The 19,035-nt window shown below is 40.4% G+C and overlaps 1 protein-coding gene across 3 annotated transcripts in view; it reads left to right on the top strand.

Annotated features, from left to right (window-relative positions):
• Positions 1-674: 674 nt before the first annotated feature.
• Positions 675-19,035, top strand: part of LOC149182640 (DExH-box ATP-dependent RNA helicase DExH1-like) — a 150,646-nt gene continuing 132,285 nt past the window's right edge. For all 3 annotated transcript variants that reach the window (XM_089416911.1, XM_089416910.1, XM_089416912.1), the window contains exon 1: positions 675-863. In XM_089416911.1, the coding sequence (XP_089273037.1) occupies positions 750-863 (114 nt within the window). In that variant the 5' untranslated portion in view covers positions 675-749. The remainder of the gene's footprint in view (positions 864-19,035) is intronic.

The following is a 19,035-nucleotide window of genomic DNA, read 5'->3' as shown; positions in this document are numbered from 1 at the left end:
TTACACTTAATATCTTTCGACCACTCTTGATTGCTCTTTAGCTTCGCAATTACATTCTCGTATAACCTTATAGCGGCAGCTCTCAACTCGAGAGGAACCTTTAGCTCTTCTAATATATAACCAACTTAGATCCATTTTAATTCCTCAGATTTATCATACATCCATAGAGATCAAATCCTTTGAAGTGCAAATCTCTAATCTAAAATCACTTCAACCCATATACCAAATTAATTTATGATACGGTATATTTATGGAAATAGAAAAAGCCCTTCCATACATTAACTAATAAAATTTAAAAAAAATACAAAAATATTATTCAAAATTATGATTTGTGTAACATACATATTAGGTATGGAGTATGCTTTTGGTCAAAAGTAAGTTCATTTTTCTTAGATGTAAAGAAATAAGTTAACCACCTAAAACTCATAAACATATGACAAGTGTGAAAATTTATCCTTTACTAACCAGCCAATATAATTCCAAATAATATAATTTTGCTGGAATACAATAATGAATTAACCTAAATTACCTAAATAAATACTCACTACTATAATAATAAGTTACCTATTGCGTTAAAAAACATACGCAAACACACTGTTTTGACTTTTCTTGCCAAACGCACTGCTTTGAATTTACGGTGTCGCGTGAAAAGAAAATTATATAGACCACTTTAATTTACACAAAACATGGCCTTTCTTACATGAAAGTCCCTTTTGGAATTAGCAAGCGTGAAGGAGCAGCCAGCGACAATGAATTCGAAGGCCAAGTCGAAGCAACCGGCTTCTTCACGACATGTCTACAAGTCTGGAGCTGCAGGATGTGGAGGCAAGGCATCCACAGTTAATCCCAAGAACTCTGGCCAGGTGTGGATTTATCAAACGTCTATCTTGAGAATTTACTTCAATTACTCAATGACTTTCTGCAAGCCAAACAGAGGTCGCCGGATCGAAATCCATTTGCTTTTTTATTTTTCCCTCGCGAGCGGTTACTGTCAAATCGCACTTTATTGGCTGACTGTAACTGTTTTTTGAAGGAATTGGGTATCCCACGACCCAGGAAGCCAAATTTGCCTTTAATAATTAGCTTCTGAATAAGCATTGGTTCCCACCATTAACATCAACTTGGAGAATGCCCAGTCTATTATTCTGGTTATTATTAATCATCATTTATTGGATTTTTTTGAGGAATTGCACTGCATGGCATTGCTTAGGTTCCAAGTCACACAAGTAACTAATTGTCCAATATTTGCACTCGGCCCTGTCCCTTTGAAACTAGCACCATTTAGTTGGGGCATACCACAGTAAGAATGAAACTCTGGTGGACTGTTCAATACTTTGCTAGCCTCACCAATGAACAAGGTTCCATGTGCCGAAAGGCCAAATTGTTTGGAACCCAATGACCTAAAATAATTGACAACATGGCAAACACGGCTCATTTATTGTTGGAGGCACTTCCAGAAACTCACCCTCATCGGCTGTACCAAATAGAGCGGACTTCCTTTGGCTTTACGTGCCGTGGCTGATGGGTAGCTACCCAGCCAAAATTGGTTGGGACATACACCAGGCTTCATTCTTTTAAAACTCCTATTTACGGGTGGGACATACCACTGCTAGATTGGTGCACTGGTGGACACTTGATACTCTGTCAACCTCACCAATGAACTTGCCCTGTTTATTTGGATGCCGATGGGATGAATTTCACAGTGAAATATGAAACTTTCTTCCACAGCAAGCACTGTTGTTGATATATGGCGTAATTAAAATCTCCATAAGAAAGAAGGTTGATCACTCTCAGTACAGGTGCCATAGCTTCAACTTCATGCTTTTCCAAAGCCCGGCCTTGCTTTTGATATGATAGCCATAACTAGTCTGGAAGAAAATCACATGCCTGGGTGCATACAGACACAACATATTTTTGCATTGTTCCACGGCATTGTTGAATCTGGTATGTACGTAGAGAAGTAGAAACAGTACATGGGAATAACTCTTGAAAAACAAGCTATCTAAGTTACATATACCAATAGCATAGGCTGTAGAAAACTGCGTCCCCCTTTTCAATCAACACAAAGAGCAGAATAATAGTTATGCTGAACCTCTATCCTTCCTTGAACAATGATTGAGCTTCAAAGCTCCTCGAGGAGGCAGGATGCTTTCCATGACACACCCCTTTGTTACCTGGAAGGAGTACTGCAATTCAGTTTTCCGTGCCAGACTTCATTGCGATAATCTTATTCTTTATGTCCTGGAAGTCTGACTTACAGAAGTCCTAAAGTATCTAGTTCTCATTTTGTAGCCTTTCTGCTGCAGCTTGCTGGAGCCTTTCAGTCATGTCCTCATCTTTGCTTCTCCTCTTCAAGGGTCTGGAACCTGCTGGGACTGTACTCTTGATTAAAGCCTGCAATTTGTGGTGCTTCACCTACATTGCCTACTAGTGGGTACCCAGACCTTCAAAGGAAACTCAAGCCTCTCTCTTGAGGACCGAGATCAAGACATACTTTCTTCCTGGATAACAGCATACTTAGGTTGTCAATGTAGATGCTCTAACATTTCTCTATACTATTTTTTAAGCACTTGCTTCTCTTATTCCTTTTCAGTTTCTTACCTTCCAAAAGGAGTCGATCCATATATTTTCCAACCAAGGCTTTCTACTTTTACTACCTGTTCCTGCTTCGGTCTTTGCCTGTCCTCACAAAACTAATGTTCTTTTTTATGCTTCATTATTGAGAAATAAGGCAGGAGGGGAACCTCTACCTCTGTTCTTCTACTTCATCCTTAATGCTTATCTCTTCTTTGATACCCTGTGCCTGTCTTCGTAGGGGTAGTATTTGTTCTAAACATTGCTTTCACTAAGGAGCTACCCTATTCTTCTCTTGAGTTACCTGGACCCATCATTCCTCATCATAATTGTCAGAACCTTAGTAGCTGGTTGTGTTTACTGTTTATCACTGCTTCTGCCTTTTCCCTTTAACAGCAGTATACAAAAATTTGGAAATAAATTTGTGAGGTTTTTTATTGGGAAAACAAGGACAGTTAAAAGTGTTAAACTTCAAACCATGGTGCGCAAGTTCTGCACTTAGAAAGAATAACCTAAACCTCGGTAAATACACTAATCTACAAATACATATTTCTGGAAATTATGAACAGCAAGTACAGAGACCTAAACTCTCAATCAGATCTATCTTCTGTTGGAAAATTGGAAGGAAGAAATACACTGCAATAGCTCGAAACTATAACTTGCAAACCAACACAATGGTGTGCCCTACATCTCCTTTATATAATAGGAAGAGGAGGAAAAATACAATGTATCCGGGCACATGGAAGAGGCACTCAGTTTAACTATGTCAAATCCTCACCCTAATCTGATCACCTAGTGTGCCATCCCGCATGGATAGGAGTACTAGGATTGGAGCACCCCAACTGGAGATTACTGAGTCAAAGCATGCAGTCGATGAATCTCTAAAATGGAGATAAACTGCTGCATACATCCTAGGGATCTGCATCGCTCTGAACTGGATAGAAGCTTGTTGATTTTGTAGCTTCAGAAGATCTTTTGCATAGGCTTGTGTCTAACATGCATGAGAAGAAGTATATTTTAGGTGGGTGTTCGAGAGGAGCAACTAATATGGTTTCCTTCCTAAGTTTTAACTTAGGAAAAAGTACATTGATTGATTATTTAATTAATTTTGTCTTTGGGCTAATGTTATCTAAGGATAAATATTTTCACTGTTGATCTAAGAAGGTCTTGGATTTAATCTTAGCCGTTTATCACTTTGGAGATGAGAAATATTCAAATATGGCCCATGGAGAAATTATAAAGAGAGCATATGGTAGAGGTTGAAGTCACATTACATTTCTATTGTTGAGAGAGTGATTTTCTCAATCCATGAGAGATTGTGTCCTGAAGACATCTCATAAGATTCTTGGCATCAATCCAGTGAGGCTCAACCAAATATGAGCTCACAATGCTAACTACAAAGCATATGTTCGGACGGAGGTTCTCTAAGAACATCAATGCGAATGAGTTTATGAAACTCAGAGGCATTTCCCAAATCTTGTCCGACATCACTACCATATAACTTCTAAAAGTTAAGATCATTGAGGTAGTCACAGGCTTGCAGTCCATCATACCGAATCTTTCCAATATCTTTACCACATATTTTCCTTGAGATAGGAAAATTTCCCCTGGCTTCTGCCACACTTCAAGTCCTTGGTCCTTCATTTCAAATTCAGAAGCCAACTCCCTCTTACATTTGTGAATGAGAGGATATGCACCTGTTAGAAAGAGGTCATCCACATATAGCACCAGTATGAGAGGCTTGTCATCTTCAACCTTAAAGTAAAGGTTAGGATCGGCTTCACTCCTAGTGAATCCCAACTTCATCAAGTAGCTATCGATCCTCTCATACCATGCTCGGGGTGCTTGCTTCAGCCCATAGAGAGTCTTCTTCAACCTACATACATGAGATTTTCGATCATAAATCTCAAATCCTTTGGGTTGCTCCACGTAGACCTATTCTTTGATCGAACCATGCAAGAACACGGTCTTGTCCATCTGATGTAGGTTCCATCCTTGTGAAGCCGCAAAGGCTATGATCGAGCGGATGGTCGTATATCTGGTAACAGGTGCAAATATCACATCATAGTCTATACCTTCCTTCTGGGAGAAACCACGAGCAACAAAACGAGCCCTATACTTTTCCGTACTTCCATATGCTGCATGCTTTATCTTGTAAAGCCATTTAGAAGTGACAATTGTCTTGTCCCGGGGTCTGGGAACTACTTCCCAGACATCATTCTCCATAATAGACTCATATTCTTTGGTCATGGCATCCTTCCATACTTGATGCTTGACGACATCTGAGAATGATGGAGGCTCATTTTGTATGATCGTGCTCATGATGATCAGGTATCCCTGATACCTGTTAGGTTTCTTACTTTCACGGAAGGTTCCTCGGGGTGCAGCATGTCCTTTAGCATCATCAAGTATCCCCCTAAGCCATGAAGGCATCTTCCTAGAAGAGGAAGGCTTAGGTGGATAAATAGGATCCATGGGTTCCTCCACATCAGGCATTGTTACATCATCTACCCATAGAGACAGCTTCCACAATCGTACAATTCTTCATTTTCGCCACACCATTCTGCTTAGGAGTATGTGGTGTAGTAGTCTCCCTCTTAGTGCCAGCGTCAGATATGCCTGAGTGAACCAACTGTAATATATTGGAGGTCTTGCTTTGGCTTGAGGGGAATGGTCCCCTTTTGAGCTTTCCTTCGGCACATCTTGGACATACACCTTCTTTCTCTACTCAGAATTCGGGCATCCCTGTCACCATTTGTCTTACACCGAGTAGAGCTTTATAATGAAGGTGGGCAAACCTCTGATGCCAAAGTTCAGACTGAAGAGATGTGTCATAATATATGACACCTAGCAGACTTCCATCGACCTGATATAATGAATCAACATGAAACCCAAGAGTAAAGGCATCTTTAACATTATTTTTCCATATACGTACCTTGCCATCGCTGAAGGTTACCTTGTAGCCTTTGTCTTCCATTGTCGAGATGGACACCAGGTTCCTTTTGAGGTCAGGTGCATTTAATACATCTTGGAATTTCTAGCCTTCTTGAATGGTTGTCCTCTTCCTTGATTCCCAACTCTCCTCTTACCTTTGCTATTGAATTTTTCATTCCTTTGATTTCCATCAAAGGGATTTTGATCATCCTCCCAGTGTGAGTTTTTTCTATCAGGGCACTGCCTTGCATAGTGACCTGCTTTATCACAGATGTAACATTGTCCTTTTCTTCCACCCTTAGGTCCAACCTTTTCTTTTGATTTAGTCCCAGAATTATTTATTTTCTTAGCATGAGAAGAAAAGGCAGCAGGAGGACCTTTAGGCATGGGCATTTCTTGCTCTTCTACCCTTGTTTCTTCTTGAATGCATCTAGCCATTAATTCCTCGAAACCAGGAATTACATTATTATTCAGAAGAGTAGTCCTGAACACGTACCATTCGGATGGTAATCCTCCAAGAGTCGTGAGTGCCATTTCCCTGTTAGTAATAGCCTCCCCAATAGATAGGAGATCGTTCCTGATTTCGGTGATCCTTAAGAAGTATGCTTGCATACTCTCATCTTTACCCTTCCTAATTTCCTTCAGCTTATTTCTAAGAAACAAAACTTGATTTGCATCATTTACTTTAAATAAACTCACCAGTCTATCGTAGAATTTCTTGGAGGTGTCCAGTTCAGAGATGTAGGCCACCAAGTGCTTGTCGATAGAGTCCAGGATGATCTTCTTTGTTTTGATTTCTCTGTTTTTCCATTTGTTCCAGGCAGAAGCGGATGCATTTGATGGAGGCTCAACAATATTGCCTCTTACATGTCCAGCACTCCTTGATCTTTTAGGGTTAGATCGATAGACATCTTCCATCCGTGATAGTCAGCTTTCTCACGGAGCTTGTCTTCGGCAGGAAAGAGTGTTGAGGACCCCATCATTCTTTTTAGGATAGCCTTGCCAATCTTCTCTTCGGTGATTGCTCTTGCTCTTGCTCGGGCTTTGTCTTCACCTCAGCTTCAATACCATGTTAAGTTATGGTATGTTCTATGCGTATAACAATTTACTTCTTTTTCTTATTATATTCCACAGATTAGCAATCACATGTACATAAAGTAAAGTGCAGATAGAACATTAAATGATCGACAGAAAACAAGCCAAGACAAGAGACACAAGATGTGGCGGCTAGCCAGGGACAAACCCCACAATGTGTGGGGAAACCCTTTGATCAAATCTTATTTTATCTTCAATAATTCAGCAGAGAGAAATAATACAATAAATCTGATTCATATCAGCAGTAGCAAACCTTAGATCAGCAACATTAGCATTAGCGGCTTCATCATCAAACTAGGGCAGACGATATCTCACAAACCGACCATCGGATCGGCTTGATTCCACCACCAAAAGTTGCAGCTTCCAGAGGAGGTTCAGATGAACCTACAACGCAGTTTAGATGAGGAGATCTTCTAGTCCACGCAGGTCAATCTTTACTTCTGCAGTTGCAGCTTCAGTTTCGGCAGCTTTCGTCTTCAAACTAGGGCAGTGGATATCTTGCAAACCGTCCGTCGGATTGATTTGATTCCACCACCAAAAGTTGCGGCTTTCAAAGGAGGTTCAGATGAACCTACAATGCAGTTCAGATGAGGAGATCTTCTAGTCCACGCAGGTCAATCTTTACTTCTGCAGTTGTAGCTTCAGTTTCGGCAGCTTCGGGCTTCAAACTAGGGCAGTCGATATCTTGCAAACTGTCCGTTGGATTGACTGGATTCCACCACCAAAAGTTGCGGCTTTCAGAGGAGGTTCAGATGAACCTACAACGCAGTTTAGACGAGGAGATCTTCTAGTCCACGCAGGTCAATCATTACTTCTGTAGTTGCAGCTTCAGTTTCAGCAACTTCCGGCTTCACATGTGTGAGGGAGAGACTCTTTTTTGCGCAGTAGAGAAGAGACTCTTTTCTGCGCAGTAGAGAGAGAGAGATGTGATGAGATGAGTGAGTCTAAATGAGGAAAAGTCCTCCTGTATTTATACACAACGTTGGTGTTTGAATAGATGCGACTGTTGGGCTTCTGAGCCTACATGAGTTGTAGGTCGGCCTGATAATAATTTCATAATCAAAATAAATTCATATCTCCATGAATACTTATCGGAATCGGATGATCTTTATATCAATCCTACACCTCTCAACGAGAGGAATCTAATAAAAATATTATCAGCCATGAATAAGATGACCCATATGAAGTTTTGCCCTAGTTGCTAAGTTTAACAGGGATCGATGCTACTTCTTGTGAATCCAAGCTTCACCAGGTAATTGTCAATATGGGCATACCGTGCTTTGGGGGCTTGTTTCAAGCCATATAATGCCTTCTTCAACCTGCAAACATGTGTCTTTCAGTCCTTCACTTCAAATCCTTGTGGTTGCTCAACTTACACTTTTTCCTATAACATGCCATGAAGGAATGTTGTCTTTACATCCATTTGGTGAAGAGTCCATCCTTGACTAGCAGCAAGGGCAACAATCGATCTAATGGTTGTGTAGTGAGCAACGGGAGCAAATATATCATCATAATCTTCTCCCTCTTTTTGGGAGAACCCTCGGGCCACAAACCTTGCCTTGTATTTCTTGATGCTTCTATCAATTCCATGCTTGATTTTATATAGCCATTTTGAAGTCATCACTAATTTCCCCTTCGGTCTCAAAACGACATTACATGCATCATTCTTCATAATCGATTCGTATTCTTTGACCATGGCATCCTTCCAGACTTGTTCCTTCACAACTTCTTCAAAGGTAGGTGGCTCAACTTGAATAATAATACTCATGGCTACAAGGTATCCCTGATATTGGCATGGCTTCTTGCTCTCTCTAAAACTCCCTCTGGTGGGAATGTGTCTTTCAACATCTTGTAATGTATCTCGAAGCCACAATGGTCTTTTCCTAGTAGGAGGATCACTTGGAGGAGGGTCCAAAGGATCCATGGGTTCCATAGGATCATCAACACAGATTTGGGCATGGAAGGACCTTCTAAAGTAACCATATCATCATCTTTCTTTTCAGGAGGAGTAGGTGGAGGCAACATCTTCATCGAATGTCATGTCCCCGCTAATTTGGATCTTCCTTTGACCAAGAATATATATTCTAAACGCTTTAGAATTTTCACAGTACCCAACAAATGTACCTTTTCTTCCAGTGGCTTCCAATGTGTCCCTTTTGTCCTTCGCCACATGGAAATATACAAGGCAAACAAATATCCTGAGATGACCGATGTTGGGCTTCACACCCGTGAATAATTCTTCGGGAGTTTTATTGTCTAGTGCATGATGAGGAACCCTGTTTTGAACATATACCGCTGTATTTGTTCCTTCTCGCCAAAGGAACTTTGACAACTTTTGATCATGGAGCATAGCTCGGGAAACTTCCACAATAGACCCGTTCTTTCTTGCAGCTACTCCATTTTGTTTGGGATTATAGGGCACAATAGTCTCCTTCTTGATACCTTCCTTCTTGCAAAAGTCTATGAACTCATTCAAAATGTATTCTCCACCGTTGTCATACTTGAAGACTTAATTTTCTTCCCTGTTTGATTTTTGATCAAAGCCTTGAAGTCCTTGAACATATCAAAGGCCTCATCCTTATGCTTCAAGTAATATATCCATGTCTTCCTAGAGAAATCATTAGTGAAAGCTATGTAGTAGAGATGGCCGCTAAGAGAATGCACGAGCATCAATCCAGACAGGTTAGAATGAATGAGTTGGAGGATGTCATTAGTCTTGTTCTTGCTAGAGGGGAATGGTCCCCTTGTCTTCTTCCCACTGGCACACCCTGGACATACTCCATCATGTCGAGCTTGAACATTAGGAATCCTAGAGTCTAACTTCTTCAATTTCGGAAAAGTTTCGTAATGTAGATGTGCCAATATTCGGTGCCATAGTTCAATTTGATGATTGTTGTTGTGGACCATTGCTAGGAGAGGTCTTCCAGTGACTTTATAGAGTCCTTCCACTCTAGATCCCAATGTGAAGGTATCTTTCATTCGAGATTCCTTTGGCTAGGATAACTTTTCCTTTTATGAAGGCTACTCTCATTCCTTTGTCTTCCAAAGAAGAAATAGATACTAGGTTCTTCTTTAGTTCCAGAACATACATCACTTCATGAAGAATAACAAATTCCCTAGAGTCTAAATCAAATTTGACAAATCCAAGGCCCTTCATAGGATGTTCAGAGTTGTCTCCAAGAATGATCATTAAACTTGTATCCCTCTCAACTAGATATGAGAGGACCTTTTTCTACCTAGAGAAGTGTCTAGAGGCCCCACTATCTACGAACCATCATGTGAATTTGGAGGAGAAGAGCTAGAGAGGGTAGAAATAAGAATATACTCAGATTGGTTAGCATTTACATTACTTTCATACTTGGAATTTCTTGACTTCTTTTGAGGATGATGGCCTTCTTCTTGATCATTCGAAGTATCTCTTCTTCTTCGATCATCTCTTCTTCTATTATTGAACCTGCTATTGTTGAAGCCACGATTGTTGTTGTATGTTGACCTTGGAGCATCCCTTCTTTCACTGCAATCTTGAGCATAGTGACCAAACATATGACCTATGTAGCACTCAATATTTGTTACGTCTTTGTCTCTTCTTGGTTTCCTTCTACGAGAGTCTTGGGGTGCTGGAGCAGATTTCCTTGAATTAGATGGTCCTCCTCTACCCTTACTCTTCTTGTGTTGGGCAACATAGGCAGTTGGCTCTCCTTCTTCACTTTTGAATTCTTCCACTGGAAATCATTCTAGCTTCTTCTTGAGTGCATTGTCCCACAAGCTCATCAAATGTTGGGAGCTTTTTATTGTTGCTTGTGGTGGTAAATGAAGGTTTCCCACATAGGACGAAGACCTTGAAAAGTGATCATCATCAACTCTCTATCAAATACAGGCTCACCAATAGTTTGCAATTGATCTCTTAATTGGGGCACTCTCATGATGTAAGATTGTACAAATTCCCCCTTGTTCATCTTCATTTCTTTGAGCTTGTTCTTCAAAGAGAGGATGTTGTTCAAGTTGTTGACTTGATACATCCCTAAAAGCTTGTCAAACATTTTCTTGGACTTCTTCAAGTTACCAACATAAACAAGTAAATGACCTTGTAAACCATCAATAATAATTTTCTTTGCCTTGATCTCACCTTTCTTGTACTTGGACTTTGGTGGCAGCGGGAGCATTCTCCGAAGGCTCATGAACCTTTCCTTGCACATATTCCAAAACATCATTGTCATACATCCAGTGTATTGGTTTCGATATTTACCATAGAACATCATAAATAATTTGTTCAGTTATTTAACAAATAGAAGAAACTTAAGTAGTTGCTGCAGTAGTGATTCGAGGATTCTGAATTTTCACACCCTCCACCAGTCCAATGGCACCCAATCCAATCACTGCAAGATCTGCTCCTAGTTGAGGTCTCCAACTATCCAAGTCAACCTCAACACATGGCACTCACAGGCTGCAGCCAAAACTGGTCAATGCTTGACCCAACACAAGACAAATCTGGTTCCAAAGTCTGATGTACAACTGCTATTATGATTGTGTTCTGGTTAGGGCATCATTGTGGCCCACGTCAAACCCTAAAACATACCCACACAGTCCCTTAACGAGCTGCGACTTTCCTCCACATGTATCCTCTGCCTCCATGCTGATGTTCTAGGCACTTACTGCCCTCAAACAGAGCCACACATGCCTTGTTTTGACGTGTTAAGGCTGCCGCCTGTGGCCTACCCACACCTCCTTCCTGTACCCACACCTTGCTTAAAACAAAGATACCTTACCACAAAACATGTCCCAACAGACTTGCGTCTTACCTCACCTAGCTCGACCTTCCTGCAGGTCTAAACAACCCTCCAAACAGTCACGAGAAGCTTCCAAAACAACCTCCCTGCTTCACTGAAGTGCCCTCTTTCCTGTGGCCCAAACAGAGGTATTATTTCTCCCTTAGCCGAGTTTCTTATTGCTCCTTTTCTGCCTTGCGTTGCATGGATGGATGTCCCAAATGAAACTCACTCACCTTGTATTTATACCATATACAAGGGCTTCCTCAAAACGTCATCATAGGGCTTGACAAGTTGTCATAAGGCCTCCATAAAAACTAGCCGACCTTAACTCTTCTTGTGCAAACCCACTCCTTAAAAAAATTATAACTCATCAAGGATATCCCAAAATTCAACGATTCTCAATGCGTTCGATTCTCCTTTCTGCCCTCTATCATCTCATCCCATCACATGTCCAAAATGCTCCATGGTTTTGGCCCAAATCACGATGGGTGCAAAACCCCAACCTTGGGTTCCAAGCCCACAAGTGACTCTTGTGGTGCTCCACCCTCCAAACCCTGAACCCTAGGGCTTGGAGTACCTCCCAAGCTACTCAAAAATCAACACTCCCTCTTAGCGAGGGAGGTACTTCCAAGACTAGGAAGTAACTCATCGTCATCATCACTACTTGCAACACTCGCCCAACTCTAAGCGCTCACTATTGCAGCAATCCCTGTAGCATTAACTACGCCTTTGTTGGAAGTGTTGCTATCACTGGAAGCATCCTGCTTCTTCTTCTTCTCCTGTATCGCTTTCCAATCCCTCCATGATTCCTTCTTGGCAGATGTGGAAGCACCCTTGCTCCCCACTGACCACACGCTCTTCTTGGGTTGCAAAGTCTTCCTCTGAATCTGCGAGCTCCCGCTAGAACTCCACTCCCTTTGAGCCTCTGGAACTTGTACCTGCCCCTCTGAAGTCTGCACCCGCAACTGCTTCTTTGGAACCTGCACTTGGTTCACTTGCTTCTTTTTCCCATGATCCATAGGCTTCCTCGTCAGCTTGTATAGACCATGCTCTCTAACTCCAAGTGCAATACCCGCGGAGTTAGAGCCTCTAGGTATGAGTCTTGCCTTTCCATCTTGGAACAAGATCTCAAACCCCTTCTCCTCAATCATCGAGACAAATATCATGCTATATCTAAGTCCTAGTACAAACAATACATCCTGGACCCGCATCACCCGTCCTATCTCCATCCTAAATGGCACAAGTCCCGATCCTCGGATCTCCTTCTGACTTTGGTCGCCCAACACCATGTGCAACTTCAAGTCCCATCTAGCTAGAGTCTCAAAAACCTCCTGTGACCCTGTCATATGTTTCGATGCAACACTATCAACGTACCATCCATTCTCATCGATATTACCCTGTGAGAAATGAGAGATCATAACAAAGTCCTCCTCCTCCAACCTCCTGGTGAGAGCATCTATTTCAACAAAAGTGGCAATACCGACGACGTGCTTCCCTTTCTTCTTCTCGTCATCTCTCGTCTTCTTCTTCATCCGACATCTCGACGAAAAATGACCCATCTCGCCACAGTTGAAACACTTGACTTTACTCAAGTCCTTCTGCTTACCTTTCATTTGTGCTGCAAGTGCCATGTCATCATTTGAAGCCCTCTTATTTAGATGAAGATCCTCGTCTCGCAAATCCTCCTGAATGAAGTCGTCCCTCAGCCTATTCCAGTATGGTAACTTCTCTCTGGCAATGATCCCTTTGATGAAGGGCTTCCATTCCTCGGTGAACCCTTTCAAGGCGATCCTTACCATATCATTCTCTGAAATAGTCACACTGATGGCAACAAGCTCATCTTTGACTTGAGACAATCTCGTTAGATACAAAGTCACTCCTTCACCCTGCATCATCTTGGTGGACTTCAACTTATCCTCCAATATTGGTACCTGGTTCTCGTTCTTATTCTAGAACAAATTCCGAAGAGCCATCCACATCTCATTTGCAGTGTTCTTCTTGGACAAATGAGGTATTAAGTGATCCTTCACACCATCAAGGATGATCAATCTCACCCTCGTATCCAAATCCTCGTACACTTCCAGCTCCTTTGGGTCACTTGGCTTCTTGATGGCTTTCTCTGCAAACTCCTAGATCCTGTTGACCCGCAAGACCAACTTGATCCTTTCCTTCCATGGACTATAGTTGGATAACCCCTCCAACCTGTCCTCATACTGGAGACCAACGTGCAACTTCGACATTCAACTTCGACATTGTAGTGAGCCCTTCACCTACAATGTGACCATCTCTCTTAAGCTGTACTTTCGCTGTGCACACTTTGATTCACTGAATTCCAAAGTAGCTCAGACACCCTCTGATACCATGTTGAATTTCCACGATCTTGGGTCTAGGATAGAATCTTAGAATGTTTGACGCTATCAAACCAAGAATCTCAACAAAACTACTTTGCACAGCGGAACAATATAAAGCAATAAATCACACATGCACAAGTATAGACAACTTTTTACAAACTATTGTGCAAATATGTACATCCCAATCTTTGTTATATTAAACCAATCTGAATAATACAACAGTCTATGGAATACAAGATATAATGACAATCTCGCTATAGCCTCTATTTCGTATCTTGTCTTGCCGGTTCTTCACTTCCATTTTGCTCTCTAGCTGCCCCTTAGTCCATCAAAGGACAACACATAGAGTCTCCAGGAGGGATGCCACCTATCACTGTTGCAAGTCACTTCTGCTACAATGAACACGGGCTGATCCAATCTGCTCTCTAGGCTAGCCAATACATGAGCTCCAATCTGCCAATCTAGTAGCCTCTTTTGTCCGTCAAAGAGCTACACATTAGGCTCCAATCTTCACCCAACCTTCAACTGTCAACGTCACTTTATGATGTCTTGTCAAGGGCTACTTTGGGTAGCCAACACGTTTCCCTCCACCAGTCCAATGGCACCAAATCCAATCGCTGCAAGATCTGCTCCTAATTGAGGTCTCCAACTGCCCAAGTCAACCTCAACACATGGCACTCACAGGCTGCAACCAAAACTGATCTAAAATTGGTCAATGCTTGACCCAACACAAGACAAATCTAGGCATCGAGCATCCATCACTTTCCTTAAGTGATTCATGTTGTTCTTCCTCTTCTCTGAAAGTAATCTTCTAGTTCATATTTGGATTTTGATCATACGACTACCTCCTTTACATCACGTTTTCTTTAGGATCTCTCATCCCAACACATGAGTACCAGTTGTAGGTGACATCCACAACACTTCCTTCGGTAGACCTATATTAGCCCATCTAGATATTGTTCAAAAATCAAAATTGAACATCAAATTAGCATTACTTTTGTGATGGCCTTACATCATGGCATCTGCTTGTTGTGACATCAACATCGTGCGTACATATTGACACATCTTCAAGATATACAATGCCAAGGGTCTCCTTCTTTTCCAGACTTCATCAGAGCCTTCATATCTTTCCCATGGAGATATCATAGTCAAATCTTTTAGTCATTGGATGTTGATTGCCTTTTCCATAATTGCATCTTTTATGATCTCTTCCTTTCTTTATTCACATATTGCTTCCCAGCGATCTGGAATCTTACAGGATTGATTATTTGCACAACTTTATCAGCATTAACTAAGGTTGCATAAGTGTGAATGAAAGAGGGAAACTGATTATTAATATGCCATAAACATAAACTTGAGAGCAACAAATAACATAACAGCAGAAAGAGAAGAAGCAAACACAACAAATTGTTGACAGAGTTCGTCCCTTCTGGACTACGTCTCCGGTTCTGCTTCCAAGTGGGCATCCGTTTTATTAAGAAATGCTCCAAAGGGTTTCTTGACATGAAATTTCACCAACTGATCTGTGCACGCAAGCACTGCTGGTTATAGTAGAAAAGAAGCCTTCTGTCTCAACTTTCCAACGCCTGTCTCTGTTCTCAATTTGAATCAAGGATGGCCACGATATGCTCACATGAACGAAAACTGTCAATAATAACACCCCTGTTCTGCAACTCACTATTCACTCCTTATCCCGCTGGTGCAATGGCTAAGGTTTTTAATAGACCTCGGGTAGGTTCTAGGATCGAACCTCTCAGACTATACTTAGCATACAGTTTTGGTTTGGTGAACAAGCTTTTACATGGTGTGTAGAATATTAAACAAAATTAACACACATGAAAAAATATCAAAGACATAGAAATGGCAGAAAAGGCCTCAGCCTTACTGTATTCCTCTCTCATAATGCAATGTACAAATACTGATAATAATACAAATAAATACATGAGGAAGTTTATCTCAAGATAGTACGTCTATCTTGGACACTATGGTTGAGCAAATCTCTCAACCAAACACTAATCTAGGAGCCTAACTAGTTGGAGAGAATATCTCAACCAACTAGGCCTAAACTGACTCCTAACCATGAGGAACAAACTCAATCTAGAAAGGTAGGATTAAATCCAATTTTCTTGATTTTAATTAATTTAATTTTTTTGGACTTACAATTGTTTTCATCACATGAGAGTGAGGCTAACATTCCCCCCTTTAATGATAAGTCCAAAATAAGAACCAGGAACCATCTTCCAAGTTCTCATGTTGAAATTGTTGATTCTCAAAAAACACTGCCTGAAAAACTGCCAAACCTGGATGTTTAAAAAAACTCCAATCTGAAGAGAACATGAATCAGTTGCAAGTCTGATTCATCTCTAAATTTTTCTTGATGACTCCATCACGTGCTAAGCTGCAAAAGGATCCATCTGTCCTTTGCTTTCAATCAACATCCTTTGTCCGTTGACAAAATGTTGATGACGCCAACTGGCGAATTTGCTTTGCCCACTGACAAAATATTGAGAATTCCCAGTGGTGAATTTGCTAATGTCAAAACTGCTCATTGTTGTTTTTTGAAAACTGCTCACCGCTGAACGCCCACTGGCGAATTTGTTGATGTGAAACTACCCACTGGCTACTTGATGTTGATGATGGCAAAAATTGTTGATCGCCCACTAGCGAATTTGTTGATGATGCCCACTGGATGCTTTGTCGATGCCCACTGGCTGATTTGATGAAGACTTCCCACTGGCTGCTTTTTCTAATGTTGTCGAGACTTTCAGTTCCATTATCATCCCCCCCCTTTGTCTGTTGAAAGGAGAGAATCATTTGCACTTGATTTTTGAACTCCCCCCCTTCAGGTGTAGGAGAGTTTCACCATATTCATTTTACTGTAGAATCTGTCTTCATGTGACCCTGAACTGTTCGGTAACACATAAACAACTATTTCACTGTGGATGACCACTTCCAAGGATCAATCCATGCGTAATTGATCTTCACTCTGGGTGGTTGATTTCGCTTGCAGCATCTTTCGAATGAATGATTTTTTTTGCCACAATGGTGACAAGGATGGAGGTCAAAGCATTTACTCTCCATATGTCCATTTCGTTTTCAATGGTTACACTTAACCATATTCTGATCATTGTCAAGAAAACCAACACTTACAAATTGAATTGGTTTGAGAAGTCTGGAACAAAGTGTTTTCTTTGTTGTATCCTAGGCCATGTCGATCTTTGTTGAAGGAGATTTCTTCCCAAGGTCTAATCAGTTTCTTGGAAAGGCTATCCTGCTGTTGTTCTTCATACTTGTTGCTGTTGCTAACATTCTGTCCTTGATTTATTAAACCTTTTGTGTCACACTAGGCATCAAGCATTAATAGTTCATCTGTTTGACATGCTGCATCAAACTGATCAATTTGATCTTTGGTACTACTTGTTGCATCATTTAGTAGTACAACTGATTGGATGAGATCACTTGTGTCACAACTTATATCAACTTGTTTGCTTAGATCATCTGTGTCGCAACCTTCATCAATATGATGAATAAGATCACTTGTATCACAAATTTCATTTGTTGTTGTGATGAGGTCTTCTGTGTCACAACTTGTGTTTGTATTCTCTGTACATTGTGCATCTAGTAAATCTTGCTTTTCACTTAACTTAATTTGAAGTGCATGAATGAGTTTTTCTTTCACTACAAGCTCAATTTGAAAGTTTTTCGCTGCTTCTAATGTACTTATCATTTGATTGATTAAGGTTTGATTCTGCTCCAACTTCCATTCCAGTATTTCAACTTTGTTCTGTAACTCATGATTGCAATCTTGCAAATCTTTAATCTCTAGTTCTGCACTTTGAAGACGTTTTCCTCCTTTACCAATTATGAGTTTTGACACGCTTGCTTGCTTGATTTTGCTTGATGGTTGCTTGTAACACTTATAGGATTTGAAGATCTTGCTTGCTTGAATTTTGTACTAGGATGAGGGTGTCGGATACCACCGAAAATGCACCCAATGTTTACAATGACAAGTTCAAATGATATTATATTGACTCACTTGAAGAGAATTGACTCACTTAATTGACTCGGTTGATGAGAATTGACTCACTTTACCTCCTATAAATTCACAATTTGGGTGTCGGTGTACCTTTACAATTCAACTCAATTTTATTTGATTTTGTTTACAAGTTAAATTACAAATTGTGATTTTGCAAGTTACACAATGACCAATTGTCGTTGAATGTTGATGTAGCCTTTTGAAATGCATGAGTTTGTAGTTGCATTAACTTGATTGCCTTGCATGAATTTGCTTGTTGATGTAGAATGCTAATGTTGCCAACTTTGATTATGTGTTGTAATAGCACAAATGCATGTGATTTTTTGTGCTTGATTGAATGCTCGTTGCAACTTCTTAATTTCAAGTGCTTTGATTAATGTGCTTGTTTCATTCACTTGCTTTAGACTCCTTGTGTGTGTTAGATAAGATAATTATAGTGTCAAAACTAGACACAAAACATGCACAATCAATCACTACACAAGGTGTACCTAAGATCCCCTTATTCAATTTCGGGCGGATCTAGGACACTTCAACACCACAAAAATATGCCTTTAAGTATTTGAGTACATCAACCTTTCATCTTTACGACATCTTCACTGAAACTTCTCAAGCACAAAGTTTGAGAACTCCTTGGAGGAAAAATGTCTTCAAAAACTAGATGTTCATTGACTCAATCTCTCTCAAAGTAAAATATTACTTTGGATTACAACAATGACTTTCTCAAAAAAAATCACTTATCACTCCAAATGCAAAACACTTGTTGCTCCAAAATTAAAAAAATAATTTCACCTTATCACTCCACAAAATCACACCTTATCTCTCCAAAATAAAAAAAAAAAAAATTTTCACTTTCATAAATTTCAACTCCATTCCCTAAACTTAGGAGTCATCTCATACAAAATACTACACCTTATTACACCTCCAAAAAACTTTTGTTTAAAACTATTACACCTTATCTCTCCATCACTTCAAAATATAAGTTACATAAAAAAATACAAACACTACTTATCTCTCCTTGATTTTTTAAATCACTTTGAAAAAAGTGAATTAAACTTTTTGCTTTTAAACATTCACCATACGTGAATAATGGGAAAATGCATTTGAATAATATTCACCATATGTATAAAAAAGTTTGTAATTTTCTGGGTGCATACCTTTAGGCAAGTCCTCCACAATGGAAATTTTCACCACAGCAGAAATCCGTGTCTTCACCAGGTGGAATGAGTCCAAATTAGACTCCAAAATTTAAAATCAACGCTTACTTTGTGATACCCGT

The sequence above is a fragment of the Pinus tabuliformis genome, chromosome 3_2, assembly GCF_031772625.1.
Source record: "Pinus tabuliformis cultivar Carrire ecotype Pingquan chromosome 3_2, CPIR1, whole genome shotgun sequence".
In the NCBI taxonomy this organism is placed as follows: Eukaryota; Viridiplantae; Streptophyta; class Pinopsida; order Pinales; family Pinaceae; genus Pinus; species Pinus tabuliformis.
Note: the sequence above shows the minus strand (reverse complement) of the source record. Positions and strands in the feature narration are given on the sequence as shown.